This window comes from Anopheles coustani, chromosome 2 (assembly GCF_943734705.1).
Source record: "Anopheles coustani chromosome 2, idAnoCousDA_361_x.2, whole genome shotgun sequence".
NCBI classification, from domain to species: Eukaryota; Metazoa; Arthropoda; class Insecta; order Diptera; family Culicidae; genus Anopheles; species Anopheles coustani.
In genome coordinates this window covers 62,017,172-62,032,466 of record NC_071289.1, presented here as the reverse complement: position 1 = coordinate 62,032,466, position 15,295 = coordinate 62,017,172, and the positions used below count along the sequence as shown (strand labels likewise).

At 42.0% G+C, this 15,295-nt stretch overlaps 2 protein-coding genes across 2 annotated transcripts; one reads left to right on the top strand and one right to left on the bottom strand.

Moving 5' to 3' along the window:
• Nucleotides 1-3,937: 3,937 nt before the first annotated feature.
• On the bottom strand, nt 3,938-12,100 carry LOC131262651 (vesicle-associated membrane protein 2). The gene is made up of 5 exons (XM_058264704.1): nt 12,081-12,100; nt 9,930-10,062; nt 9,675-9,833; nt 9,487-9,538; nt 3,938-4,122 (listed from the first exon to the last, which is right to left on the bottom strand). The coding sequence occupies exons 1-5, from the start codon at nt 12,098-12,100 to the stop codon at nt 3,938-3,940; spliced, it is 549 nt and encodes a 182-aa protein (XP_058120687.1).
• A 1,466-nt stretch (nt 12,101-13,566) lies between these two features.
• Nucleotides 13,567-14,979, top strand: LOC131262652 (nuclear protein 1). Its single transcript, XM_058264705.1, has one exon. The coding sequence runs from the start codon at nt 13,828-13,830 to the stop codon at nt 14,014-14,016; it is 189 nt and encodes a 62-aa protein (XP_058120688.1). The 5' UTR covers nt 13,567-13,827; the 3' UTR covers nt 14,017-14,979.
• The last annotated feature ends 316 nt before the right edge of the window (nt 14,980-15,295 follow it).

The following is a 15,295-nucleotide window of genomic DNA, read 5'->3' as shown; positions in this document are numbered from 1 at the left end:
CATGTATTGTATTGAACCCTTTTTTCTATTTTTCCGATTTCCGTCCCATTCGTTCATTTTGCTCTTCGTTTATTTTGACGACTCATTTCCGTTTTTTTCTTTCCATCAACGCGCCTTTCTATTTTCTCATGTTTTGCGTATTGGTTTTCATCCGACGGCGGCTTTTATTTTTATTCAGTTGAAGATTGTTTGTTTGTTTGGGATAGTTTTTCTTTCACCTTCAGTTGTATGCTGGTAATGTTAGCTAATCACGTTACGTTGGCGTTACCGTTGCCATGGCAACATGATCCCTGGGCTTAGTAAGCTTCGCTTGCCCACCTACTTTCATTCTACCGATGAAGATCAAGCAAACTGGCAAACAAATACAAACACCGATCAGCTCTTCCCGATGCACACTGCACCACGGTACAGAAGTATAGATAACAATGAAGCACGTACATGTTTTTTTTGTTCTTTGTATCCTTGTAGTTCTTCTTTGTTTGTGTGTTTTTACAATTTTCAAAGCTATGTATATATATTTGTATTTATATGTTGTTTTCCCATTTGTTTATTAGTTTTACCATGTTTTTATGATTTAGTTTTTTTTTCCTTCCGTTCGCACTTTACCATTCAATGTATATATATGTGTGTGTTCTTTGTTTATTTGTTTTCGTTTGTTTTCCCTTTTACTTCGTCATTGTTGTTCGAATTCTGCAGCCTTCCCTTGTTTTTTTTTCATTTCTTCATTTTTTTGGTTTTGCTGTTTCATAATTTTTCTTCCGATTCGCTCCGAGCTGTTTCGTAGTTCAAGATTATTATTCTAAAGAAAATAGTGAAAACCAAAACAATCTTTGCTAGTAGGGTTTTTGGTGTGTAAGTGGATGCCCTTTTTCCATTTTCTTCGTCTTTGTTTTCATCTCAATTTCATCTAGTTCCACGGCCAATCGCCCTTTTAACCTTTCATTGTTCTTATTTGTCCCCTTCTCCGTTGCCGCCGTTGCCGAGGAGCGTGAATATGTCCACCCTTCCAGCCGTGGTGTTAAGCGGACTAGTTTTATTTTCCTGCAGATTCGGTTACTAGTCGGGTTCGATTTGTTTCCTTCCTTCAAACCACGGCATGTCACCGATTCCGACACTCTTTCCATAACTTCTTGTTTCATTTTTCCATTCCCTAATGTCCTTATTTGTGGTAGCTTTCGGTTTCTATTTAATTCAAAGTTTTTATACCATATAATGACTATGTACCTGGTTTTCCTTTCACTATGAGAGATTCGACGAGCTGCTGGCGTGTTTGGAGTTTTTGTCTGAAATTCGACGAAGAATTTCCTTCCGATTGTTTTTTCAATGCTTGTTACTGACGGTGCGATTTTCACCATCGTTTGTCCAGTTTTGTGACTGGGTGCCCTAACCACTATGTCTATGGCCGTGTGTGCGTGTGTTTTTCAATACTATGTACGTAACGTATGCTAGTATGCCTCATACTATTCTTGGATACTTGCCTTCTATTTAATCCAGTTTGCTTGTCATGATTGAATTAACTTATTATTTTACCGTCTACTTATTTTCATCAAACAACTTGATCTTATCAATGTTTGAATGCATTTTCTTTTTTTGATTCTCTAGCCATTTTTTTCCATTTCAAGATGATCGAACTCCCACTCTTGTTGTTCGACGTTATGCTACCTGATGTTTTGGTGGAGAATATATTTTGTTTATAAATTAAAAGAATAAAATCTTTCCATATTGATTTGTTTTTTTGTCTGAACATTCTAGTTCTCAATTTGCTGCGGAAGTGAAAGATGGTTGTTTCCACCGTTTCGTGTTAATTACATCCTGTGAGAACACGCAAACACAAAATTATCGCCGCTGGAAGCATTATTGAAATTTTTACAAGTAAGCCGAAAAGTTTTGGAGCAAAAATACGACCCAAGGAATTGGGTTTCGAAACCATCATCGTTAAACAATTTAAACAATTTACTTTCGTTTCTTTCATATCCGATCATACACACACACACACACACGGACGTTATCCATGATCTGATTTTCGGGTTGTTTTGTGTTCTTGGTCAACTCTCAGTATTCGCCAGTTTGATCCATTTTGAAATAAGTTTATTGTTGCATAATATTTTAGCTGACATTGATGCTCTTGCTTCGTTGCTTGTTGCTATAACATGATCTCTTCTTCTTCTACTTCTCCTTTACGGAAAGGGTAGTGCTGGGATGGTAACCCGACCCACTGCGACGGAAGGGGTTGGGGAGGATGGTGGATAACGTATGTTTTAATTTTACTTTTACTCCTTTTACTCCTCTGGTGTCTCTTACTATTCGAACGTTGCAGCAACAATAAGTATAAGGTTTGCCGTTAAGTAATTCATTTTGCGATGCTGATCCTACAATCCCCTTTGCCGAGATGAGAGGTGTTTTTGTTTTGGGGGGTTTGTTTTCTCTTTATTATTACCCTCTTCTCTGTGTAGTTTCTTTTGTTCTAAAATTCAAAATTTTAACATTTTCTTTAATTTAATTGTATCGCAAATTCCACCTACATGAGTCGCTTCCCACCGGGGCCCATTTCTAGATTACTAATGAACTGTGATTCTCTCCTTCGGAGGTTTAGATATTAATATATATATATGTATGGTTGACCAGGGTTGGAATGTATGCAGGTGTGGAATAGGAAATGTGAATCGAAAATTAAGTTTTCCTCCAAACGAAAGCGCGCTCGACGGCAATTAAATTCAAAATTTAAATCAATCTTCTTGTGGGAAACATTCTCGCCATTCAAATGTGCGTTTCAAATCCATTCCCTATCCCGTATTGATTCAAATTTGGAACACAATTTAAGGAAATGCTGAAGAATGCTCGTCATTTTGCACGAGCGATCTAATTTTATCAACGCTCCGAAAACATCAAGAGCTTCACCACCAATTTCTCAGAAATCGAAAACCTTAATCGATTTAATCTCACTGTTTAAAATGGAACGGCTAGCTTAATCATGAAAAATAGTCATCCTGATTGTTGTGTCTTTCGAAAAGCTTCCAAACACTAATTTAAAATTGCTGATTAATCTGCATGTTGTACACTAGAAGAGTCGTACTTTTAAAAACGTTGGAAGCTCTAATGCAGAGCATACGTTCAAACATACTTGGTTCGATACCTATCTGATACTTATGGGTGTCGACATGTTGGCAACACCCAAATCCAATTGAAAACGCCTCACGCGCAAATCATCTTCTTATGCGGAAATATGCATTCCATAACATAAACAACAAACAACCTATCGTTTCTCATTTGTTTCTAGACCTTCTTCTCCATTCCCAACATCATAACGAAACTTCTAAATAAAATCGCTCAAGTTGTTCAACCAATCCTGGGTTCATTTACTTTACTTTGCCTACCTTAATATTGGAAAAGAGAAAACATATAGACTAACACTTCTACGCGCCGTTACTGTCCCTATCTGATCTGTCCTGTTAGCGTCTAGTTTGTCCGAACACGTCCCATCCCATACTGTCTCGCCCTTTTATTCTTTCCACCAGCGTGTCTTTTATTTCCTTGGTTTGTCTTGTTCTGCTATGTTCTTTTTTGCACTATTTCTGTTTTTGATGGATATTCTATTGAATTTTTCTGTTTGGAAGTGTGTTGCCTAAATTCAGCCTCGTTTGGATGTATTTTCCAGTTAGGAATTCACCCTGTTGCAGCTGCCCTTCTTTTACGCCTCGATGGAAAGGAATGGTGCTAAATGTATCCGATAGCCAGCAGCATCACCATCAGCAACAACAGCAGGTTCGTTAGTGTAGTATGTAATTTTGCTTTGCAGTTTAATTTCGTATGCTGCCTACCCCTTTCTCATTCACTGCATATTATCTCGCTCCCCAGCTCTTTCGACCCGTCTGCCCATGCAGCCGTTCTCGCAATCTTGGTTTACGTTTCCTTCGCTCCATTCCTCGCTTGGTTTCGTTTAATTTTTGATGTACTGCGATTCGCCGGTTAGCAGCGACGACACGTCCTGCACCAGGGCTGCTGGGGCTGCCGGTTGCGCTGGTGGAGCTGGCGGCGGCATCTGCTGCATCGGTATCTGCTGCATCGGCTGGCCACCCATCATCATCATATTCTGCTGCGGTTGGTCGGCTGGCATGAATTTCGCTACGCAAACCGAACGTGGGCAGAAAATGAAGAGAACGAAAAACATTCGGCATTAGTACTCATGGCTTAGTAGGCGGATTTTCCGAACACACACACACACACAAACATAATTGCGATGGTTATGTGTTGCTGGTCTGTATGGCTCCAAAGTGGAACAAACAGAAATATACTACACACACACCCACGCACACACTGCATACATTGGTAGTAGAGGAAGAGGATCTGGGAGAATGGCGATTTTCGGGGGTTTTACTACGTTCTTACATTGGTCACCAATGGCGACATGGCAAAGTCATGGGCTGTCAAACGAGTATGACGTCCAAGTGAAAAAATTGCTCATTGTGCAGCCATTGTGTTGAACATCCTATCTTTGGCGTGTTTAACTTATTTGAAAGTGATTCATGTTTCTTGATTCTATTAGCAATCAATTACATGCATAGTAAATTTAAAATCTTTCAGTATAGTTCAAATCTGCCGAAACTTATTTGAACCGAGAGTGGATGACATAATCGCCCACACCCAGGTGACCTGCCTAATCACACTACCAAAAGGCACTGTTACGTCAAACTGGGGGGCAACAAATATTAACATGCAACCAGATATTATCATATGCAACGAAATATTACAAGTCCAGTGACTTCGCCATGTCGCCATAACTGACCAAAGGGATAAGGCCATTGTAGAATCACCAATTGTGGTTTGAGGCACGCTTTGCCTAGGAAAATGGATTTTTGGAATCGGATTGGCTTTGTATACACACATTTACACTCACAGGCATACAGACGGGTGCGCACAATAAGACCATTATGTTAACTTTCCACTGAAGCATTTACAATGTGGTTAAACAATTCATAATTTACAAATTCGACTGAGCCGATTGATGCTGCGGTTACAATTTCCGGAGAAAAGAAGCACATTACGATGTTGAAAGAAGCATTTACATGGAATAACATTCACATTGATGTTACCCTTGAGTTCTCAGTTTGTACTAAATTGTACTAAAAATTTACATGACTACCAAGCGTAGTGTGCAAACGTTCCTTCGGTTGTTGTACCCGCCTAGCAACCATTCGGTTCGCTGCAAACCGCTCGGCATATAGTTACTGCTTACTTTGATCTAATATTTTACAACGATTCAACCCACGCCCAAGGCTAACACAATCCATACATCACAAAGGGTGCACCCGACATAAAACGAAAGATAAAAACCATAGAAACCCCTACACATTGGAACAGGACAACTCTAAGGTGAGGACAGGGCCCAGCCGGAATATGTTGATGGGTGCCCTAGTGGCTTAAATAGGTAGAGGAAGCCCACCGATAGACAGAAATACATAGTGCATTACACGGAGAGGTGTGACAAACGAAAGTTTGCGAAGAGCATCTGCAGTAGAAAGTGGCTTAGAAGACGATAGATTTCTAATCGAGGGAACACATGAGATTGCGGCCAGAACCAAGTGTTACCGAGGGACCAAAATAATACACCAAAAGTAGAGATGTGGTTACGCTGATGGGTGACGGATACTGAATATTGTGTCGTCTGATTTCTTTTTGTTCCTGTTTGCAATGTCAGTTTCTCTGTCGTGTCGATCGGCAAGATCTGTCGTTTGGCGTATGCCGTTTTTATTGTTATGTTGCCTGCTGCTGGTTTTGTAAAGTTCAAAATGCACTGCGTTGAGTATGTGTTGAAGAAACTGTGATTCTATCGTTTACTATTACTTAGAGAATGAAATCGTGTAAAAAATACATAAATGTCTTAAAAAGTTTTGAGAATATAATGTGACATTTTGAAAAAAAGCTGAATAAATGAGGAAGAGATAGACAAGGTAAAAGTGAAAGAAATAACATCGAAAAAGGTAAATGCCTCAATTTAGTGTACGTGTTTTGTTTGAGTTGGCTATTGTTGATTCTTGTAGTGTTATATCATCTAAATGTGAATTTTGGTATACAATTTTGGGCCGAATATTTCAAAGAAACAAATTTTAAATGAGCAAGAGACATCTCGTTAAAAAGAACAACTCGCACTTGTGCTACAATTTATGAGCCGGATTGATTTCCAATACAGCCAAAAAATTTTGATAATCTGTTTCTTGTAAAGCTATAGCAAACGTTGGCGGATTTAGCTATTTCCACGTGTTTTGTATAACTAAAATGCAATCCGGCGCATAAAGCATAATGCAAATGAATGTTCTTCTTTCCACAAATTGTTTAGAACCTAGCTTACAACAACCCTTTTCCTATGTGCTATTATCAGTAGAATATTAACGAAACTATGTTCATGCACATCGAGTTAGTACAGAGCTTCTGTTCTACAACGACAGCTACTTCAAAGCAGTTTGGGAATATCGTAAACGGTTCCTTTGTAACACAATCATGCTGGCTAAGGAGTTTCTACCTTAGCCCTACTCGGGGAATACTCTAGAAGGTAGGACTTTAATAAATTTGGAATTGTTTTGCATATACCAGTATTCGTTAATGTTTCTACTTTCATTTCATTCATTAAAAACTAAAATCTTTGAATTTGATTACTGAAAAATTTTCCAACAAGCATTTGTTACCGCAACAATTTTTTGAAATAATACAATTTAATTACTATAAATAAACGTTTAAACCGAAGAAAATTTAACATAAACCTAGGCCGGGAATATTTATGTATAATCTGATATGTCTTGAATGTATTACATCTAAACTTCCCCCAAGCTTGACTGGCTCTCGGGATAGTTGTGCACAACGTTTTCAAATCTAAAAGCATTACTAAGTGCGAGATACGTTGCATCGTGATTTACTACTGGTTGTGTTTTTGGAACACGTTTGTTGGAACGAATGGAACGAGCTAGAGCTAAAACTATCACACACTACAACGTAACACATGGTAGAACCACAGGGCTAGGCACAGTACGCAGCCACAGTGCGCGAGGGAAAGAGTAGCTTCGGACGCTAATACTGATCATTTAGGAAGGCAGGCTCTACATTAAGTCAAATTGTTCTCACCCGATGGCGGCTATCGATCGCGATCGTCCAATGTCGAATGTTTGAGGTTTGGGATTATGGTTCGGTAGTTTTTACTATTTTTAACATGGACATGCCAATATACTTCGATTCGACGGAGTTCGAAGGACAGGAAACGCTCAGAAGAGTCAAAGAGAGAGAGAGAGGGAGTGCGAGCAAGACAGATAGAAGGAGGACCGATCGAAGCAGTACGCGCACGTCGAAGCACCAGGAGAACGTTGTGATCGTTGACAATCGTGAACGTGATGAACTTTTCGTGCAACCGGCAAATCAATTTTGACACAATCTTTCAGCTCCAAAATGGTTTCCCGCTGGTCGTTGGCGGAAACTTTCCTCTCCACTGTCCCTCCAGGAAACTGTTCCTTCCTAATCAGGGGGGTTTTCATTCGGTTCGGACCATCAACTCACACAACGCACTTTAGTAATGGTGAGTAATATTGGAATATACGTTGGATATGGTTTAGTACACTGGTTCGCTTTGAGATTTCTCTCCGCCTATTCGTTCACCGACGATCACCGACGATCTTCGTCCAGTCGCCATTCGTTAGAGTCGTCGGTCGCTCGAGCCAAAAACAAATCGTCCACAATCTCCGAGTCCAGTGTTATATTAGTTAGATACTGTTTTCAACCTCTTCAATCCGCCGTCAAAGCATAGATGGGTTTGGTTTCGTTTTTCCTCATTTGTCGGTCGACGATGGATGGCGAGGAAAAACGTGGGGCGTGGGAATTTATACACCAGTCTAAGGGGTGGTGAAATCCAAACGAGGTAAAAGATGATGATGATGATCCTCACAACTCTAAGTCGACTAAGAGATGGACAACGGTCGCGCGGTTACAATTGTCGAACAACAATCTGCATCTGGGGACTTTTGGTGATGAACAGGATGAAGTCGAATAGGTTGAGGAATAATAACGGGGCTGGGGCTGGGTTGCCCAAAAATAATTTTGCCGTCGGATTTCGGTACACAAGGCTTTCGTGAAAGCCTCGTTCGATTTCGGTTCGAGTTAAGATTGGTTGGGTAAGCTTGCATTCCGCATTGGCCGTTCTTAATTTCTTGCTGTAAATGTGGCGTTAAAAGGGGAAAGTAGAATAAAGAAGAGAAAAAAAGAAAGAAAGAAAGCGATCAGCATCAGTTTATAGTTTCGAACAGTGGTAATTGTACACTACGGGGGCGTTTGGGTTCGTTATTCTGACCGGCAACGGAATACTTAGGTACGTCGCGGTACATTGCTTCAGTATTATTTGGCACTTGATACGAACATTTTACGAATACGAAGGGGGATGTTTGCAGTAGAATCGAAGAAGGTGAACTGAACCGCTTGGTCCTTCTTGAAGAGGTACAGAATAGAAGCTTAATATACAAGACGCAACATAGTACAGGCCAGGCTCTCCTAAAGCACACAGTCAGCACAGAGAAGGCATAGTATAACGTGCATGCGCTTCGTTCCAGCACGCATACGATCTTGGACACGGGAAGGCCGGTTGAGAATGCGCTTGGGTATAAAATTAACGGACGAAACCCAAGGGTACCGACATAGCTAGCAATCAATCAATAAAGCCACACTCCAAAGACGCTTCCAAATACCAACATTCATGAGAATAGTGTGTTACTTTTCGTACATCACCCAGATCGAGCAGGACGAGCTTGCTGGGACCATTTCTTCTTTGCAAATACACGTGATCAACTCCATTTTCAATTTTCTAAACAGGTCCGTTGGATGTTCTTTTGCTATTTTTTCTAGCTTTTTTTTCTTCGAGCTTAGAAGCAGATCGATCTCTTCACAGTAAAGCTAAAAAACGAGAGGTAACAATTTCAAACGAGTCTTGGGTATGGCGTGGCACGTGTCTTCTGCCAGGGGCACCGGAACATGTTGACATCATCAGCAATTCGCGGGGTTTTTATTTATTTTATTGTTTACAAATTTAAATTCCCTTTTTCCGTCATTCGTGTACGATCGTGTGTCGGTTGATATTTTGTGCGTATTTGATTTTTATCGATTCATTTATAGTAACACTATTCGCTGCCATGTTTCTTTTCGCCATTCCAGTTGTGCCCGCCATTTTGTCTACATGTAATTCGCTGAAGAACGGGATGAAGATGAGACGGAGACAGCTTTTTAGTACAAAATGGACACGTTTTTAGTACACGGCACGCTATGTTTCGAGATGCCTATGCGCAAGTGAAAAATTTGCAAAGTCTAAAGTAAGATTAAACCGAAAAAGAACGTGGGACTAAATTAATCTTAAATAAGAAAATAAAAAAAAAAAATCATTCTGCAAAATGTAACAATCGGAGGGACTTTTGTATCTGGGAATTATTTTGCACCGTTCACCGGTTACGTACGCTCACTTACCTACAATAATTGCGAGTATGACGAGACCAATCACGCCCATTATTATCATCATCTAAAACACACCAGAAAGGCCGTTAGTTTGGAGTTAAGTTAATGCAAGAAAATAATAAAACATGAAACTTACTGACAAGATGGTAAAACGTAAAGCAAAACTTCAAAATCATGACATATACGAGGAGAACACTCACTTTTAGATTCTGTAGCCAGAATTTCCTCTTCAACTTGCCGGCCTGCTGTTCAAACTGTGACGCACCCTGCTGCAGCGCGTCGGCTCGATCGTCCAGCTCCGAGAGCTTCTGATCTCTTTCCAGCACCTTCTCGACGTTCGTCTTCATGATGTCCACAACCTGCGGGTGTGTGTATTAGCGAAGTATATGAGAACCATTTTCCTTCTGAACTGTAGACAAGGAAGCTGTCTTTTTCCCTTCCCCCCTCTCTCGTACCTCATCGACCTGTGCCTGCGTCTGCTGCAGTCGCTTCTGTGCCGCGATCTGCTGGGGTGTCCTTGGTCCTCCGACGATTCCGTCCGCTCCCGGCTCGCCTGCCGCTCCCGGTGCGAGTCCATCTGGGCCCGACCTGGTTCGCACGTAGAAAACATCGAATAGGGGAAAGAAGAAGGAGAAGAAGGGAGAAGAAAAAAAAATCAATAACAGTCACTCCAGTATGTCGCTAAGCCAGTTTCTCCAACGGTTGCAGAGAAAGTTTAAAGGAAAAGAACGACAAAAACAACGGTTTGAAATTAATCCATACTTCCTACCGGAGTTCCCTCTGACGGTATCACTGTGCAGCTGCATCCAACGTGGAACAAAATGCAACGGCAAACCGAAAGGATTCGTGATGGAATTTTAATCGATTTTCGTATTGGATCCCTCCAGGCACCAACTTTCAAATTGTTGCACGTATTTAATTATTGGAACGTTGGTTGCCAGTTGTGTTTAGTAGTATGCCTATTTTGTGTTTTGTTATGTTATCGGTTGTGTTGGAAAAATAAACTACGCAACAAGAAACTAAATCGGCCGCTAAACGATATGTAAGTACATTACCTGTTGGTGCGCAGTAGGAATTCGGAATCCGCTTGTCGTGTATTGAGTTAAACAAGAGCTAATTAAATTAAGCTGTTTCTTTCCTAACACCGGTGGGTGCCGTGGCTGAGTAACTTTTCTTTAGCACAATTGTGGAGGCATGTTTATTGTAATTACAATGTAAAAAAAATGTTTCGAGCAAAGTATAACAGTACCTAGAGCATATGGTACCTTTGAGGAAATGGAAATATAAGGATGACTACAAAAAAAAACTTGATTGACCGCCAAGTATCAGGGAACATTTTAAGCCGGGCTAGTTGTGCCAATTGTTGTGGCGCTAATGACGAGTGTCAGTAATGCGGAAGGATGCTCCACTCATCGTTCGCGCAAGGTAGTAACTTCCGTTTACATTTCCTGCGGCATTTTGTATCTCCTTTGGTAGAGTTTCTTTTTTTTTTTTTTTTTGTTGTAAGTCCACTTGCCTCTTTCGAGAACCGATTTCCGCAGAATTTACTTTCCACACCTTGCATCCCTTCATAACCAGCACGGGCCGGGAACGGGCCATCACACAACAAGTGTGAAAAATGTGTTATAGGAGTGTGTTCGTGTTACGAATGTACCGGAATGGGAGATAATAGTGCAAAGAAATCAATAGAGTGCGGCGCAGGACGCATGCGCTGGCAGCAGTCCAGCACCGTCAGGCGTTCTGTGCCGACCCGAATAATTCGAAATCCTTACTTGGGGGGAGCCAAAGCAAAGTGAAAAGCATTTCCACCGCGCCGTGGAAAGTCGCAAAGCGGCCACGCGCTCGAGGCGGAAGCGGAAAGGTAATCCCGGCGTGCGGACCGAACCGAATACCGATGGCCTATTTCATTCCTGCCCACCCGGTGACCCACTGGCCGCACCGCAGCGTCCCCGGTGGTGGGGTACATTTGTGTAATGGGAAAATCGGTGGAAGGAAAGCCACGATGGGTGATAAAAATAAAATCTACCGTAAGACAGCGAGCGACTGTTTATTATCGCGACTCAAGGACTTCCGCAACACTCGTTGAATAAATCAATTTACCTTAATTAGTAACACGTTACCGGAGTGCCCAACGCAGTAATGTAGTCAATTAAAATTGTTTTGGACTTGCAGCTAGGATTTGTAGCGTTAATGGTGGGGCAGAAATGTCACAACAGCAATAAAAGGCAGCGAACCACAACTTTCAACTATTTTCTTGTTTTTCACAAAGCCGTAATAGTATATTATTTTATAAGATGTTTTATTTTACTATTCCTGTCTCAAATCGAATAAAAATTATTTAAAGAAGAATTAATTAAAATTACATGCAAATAGTAATTGTAAAACAAAACATAAATACTAGTAACTGTAACAAAATGGAAGCCATGATTTGCAGCAACCAGTAATGGCATTGGGTAACGGCAGAAGAGTGTGTACAATGTAATAAAATCTGCGTTTAAACTAAAAAAGCAGTGTAATAAAGTTGTTTATGCTGTTCATTAAATGCTGTGTTCATGCTAACTGTTTACTGTAGTTTGAACTGTACGATCCAGGTTTAGTAGACTTACTCTGTCTGTTCTCCACTCATCTGTGTGTGCAATGTGTTGTCGTGTCGGGCATCACATGGTTAATTATTTGTGAAATTTGTGTTGAAATTGGTTGTGTTTGTTTTTATTCAAACAGAAGAAAACGCAGTGTTAGTAAAGTTAAAATTATATGGCTTAACAAATGGAGTGACAGTTTGAGCATGATGAAAATTGAATAAAGGGGTTTTGCTATGGAAATCCTTTTATCCTTCTACTCGCCATGAAACACGCAAAACAGATCCTTTAAAAAACACCCCTTTCCACGGTGGGCTCATTACGACAGCTGGTCTCTATTTGCGACCGTGCCGCAAGGATATTTACTCTCCGGTCTGACTGTGGATGACATTGACTGTCCGGGTGACGCGCCTGCATGGCGACGCTTTCGTGTCGACTCGCATGCAAAACAATGCGCCACCCTGTCGATGCCGCGATGGGCTGTCGGATGACAGTGGCAACGAATGTGCCTGTTATGGAGGTTTTTTGTGGAGATAAAAAAAAGCTCCTCAATTTTCCCCCTCGTTTTAGGAATACCCGTTGTTTTTTTCATAAAGCATTACAGAAAGTAACCACCGTCACGAATAGACGCATACTGTGTCCAATGATTCGTTGCATGGCTCTGGGGGCCTATGGAAATGAAAAATCGATATTTACATTGCATCCATACCACGTTTGCTGGTCTACACCTGTTCGACTCTGGGGCCACAAGTCTCATGGATAATTCACTATAATTGGAGTATTTCGACTCCCCGGATATCGGGGAACTGAAATAAGTCTCATTAATCTTCCGGCTAATAATAGTATATTATGAAAAGCGAGATTTTAAACTTAAAAACTTTTTTTTTTATGTGGCACGACATCCCCTATTGGGACAAGGCCTCTCTCCGAAGAGAGTTTGTGTGACCGAAAGACGGTATATTATAGATTGGTGGTCAGCCGTTCGTAATACCGGAGGGTGCCAGACTCGAGATTCGATCCCACACCTGTGGTGTGGTGTTTCCTCGCGCTACCGCTGCGCCATGGGCACCCCCCCAAAACTTAAAAACTACCACAGTAAAAAAAAACTTTTTTCAACAAGAAGTTTGGGTGTTTAAATTAAAGAAAAACATCAGAGTATCAGAGACGCTTTGAATAAAAAGCAGCCATCGTTTGAATGAGCATAGGAAACATCCTAAGTCTCCAAAATACGGAAAACGATAAAAAACTACAAAGCAGATAATCAAATGTAAAACCCCAAATTGTCAAAGTTTACTGCTATTCGTCTTCCGAATAGTACAGGAAATCGACCTTCCCATAAAGCAACTCTGGTTGCTTGGGACATCACGGATCGCATAAAAATAAGAGAGAGGATTGGGTTCGCACCAACCCCAGCGAATCCATCGTGGCGAAGGTACCAACACAACCGAACAGCGGCCATCGAAATCATGCTAACCAATCGGAGTAGGAGGTACAAAAAAGTAGCGCTGCATCGCACAAAGCGCACCAGTCGTTGTTAGCCAACGGAACAGTGAAGACCTACGAGAAGTAGTGAGGGCGTCTCATCGGGTAACAAATAGTACCCCTAGCAAAACCTTGAAGTGTTGTACTGCGACACACAGTGGATTATATTCTTCTTCGCACAAGCCCTCTGACAGGCCTGCTTTGTTCGCGAGTATCAACCAAGCAGTTCGTGTACATTACACCGCAGTAGTAGAACTTATTCTAACAAGCACACCACACACGGTCGAACAAAATGTCGGACGATTACGATCAGTATGACATCGAGCTGGAGAAGCACATCCACTCGGGGCACAGTGGCAAGCAGCGAAGCAAGAAGGAAGCGAGCGACCACACCAACCATAACGATCCGAGCGGCCATTCGCGCAAGATTGTGACCAAGCTAAAAAATACGGAGCAAAACAAGAAAACGCCGTCGAAGTAGGGGAATAGATGGTCGTCGAGAAGAACGGGGCCGCCCCGCGACCTCTCCCAGCGCGTACAACATCGATCGCGTCCGTGCTGCCTACTTCCACACTATCCTTTCGATTTCGCCCCCCGCATCCACCCCGGATCACCTTCGTTTCTCGCTTCTCTTTCCTGTCTCCCGGTCACGCGTGCGCCACTGCCGTGGTCATCAGGTTCGGAATTCTGATGATGGTAGCGAGCAACAGACAAAAACAAAGAGGCAACGAGCGAGAGGGGCAGAAAAAACAACAACTGGTAGAGCGAACCGTGGGTGCTGCTACTGCTACTACTGCTGCTGCTGCTGCTACTGGCTAGAAAATTCAGGAAGGAATACGCAATATATCGACTGACCCTGCCGTGCCCTGGCGTTGTTGGCGTTGCTGTTTTGTGGCGCTTCGGTTGCAACACCGTTTAGTCTACGCATCGCAGAAACCAGTTGAGCATACACGCACCAACAACAACAACAACAACAACAGCGACGGGGCGGCCTAATTCTCGAGCAAATGGGAAAGGATACGACAAGCAGGCACACGGCAAAGCCGCCCATCAGCTGCGAGTCTCAGAGGAAGTTAGGCGGAAGGGCATAGCCATAGGGTAGAGGATCGCCCCGGTGAAAAGCGGTAGTCACAAGTTTTTTATCGCCGAGGTTTTTTTTTTTTTAATTGCGTAGCTATTAAGTTGTAACTTTGGTTGTGTTGAAGCACACTAGAGAAGAAAAAAAATGTCGAAGCAGGTTTAGCTGTTTGTGCGCGGCCATGTTGCGCTCGAACACACAAGGCCAAGGCTAGCTGTGTTTAATGAATAATAATTACTTTTCTCCCTTTGTGTGATTAAAAATTAGATATAAGATACTATTAAAATAAAGAGAGCCCTTATCAGGCACCTTGGGATGGAACGAATACTCCGTTGCATGCCGGGTGCGTGATACTGCAAAACCATATGTTGTTGTCTTTTCCTTCTTTCTTTTGTTATGCTTTAGCCTGGGGTATGCGGGAGTCATCTGATTGCCTTCTTCATTCTCCAACGAGTTACACTTCTTACCTTGCGGCTCTGAGCGTTACATTCAATGTTGTTTATCAATCTACTGCGCCTTAGGTTCAGGTTTATGGCCTTCTAAAGTCCTCTAAACTCCCGCGAGCATATGTTTCTAGCTGACGTGCTTGCACAACGATTTCGGTCGTTTTGTGTTCGTGTGTGTGTGTGTGGCGTGTGTGTAAATACCCCTCCACACACCGTGCGTGGTGCCGTCCGACGCG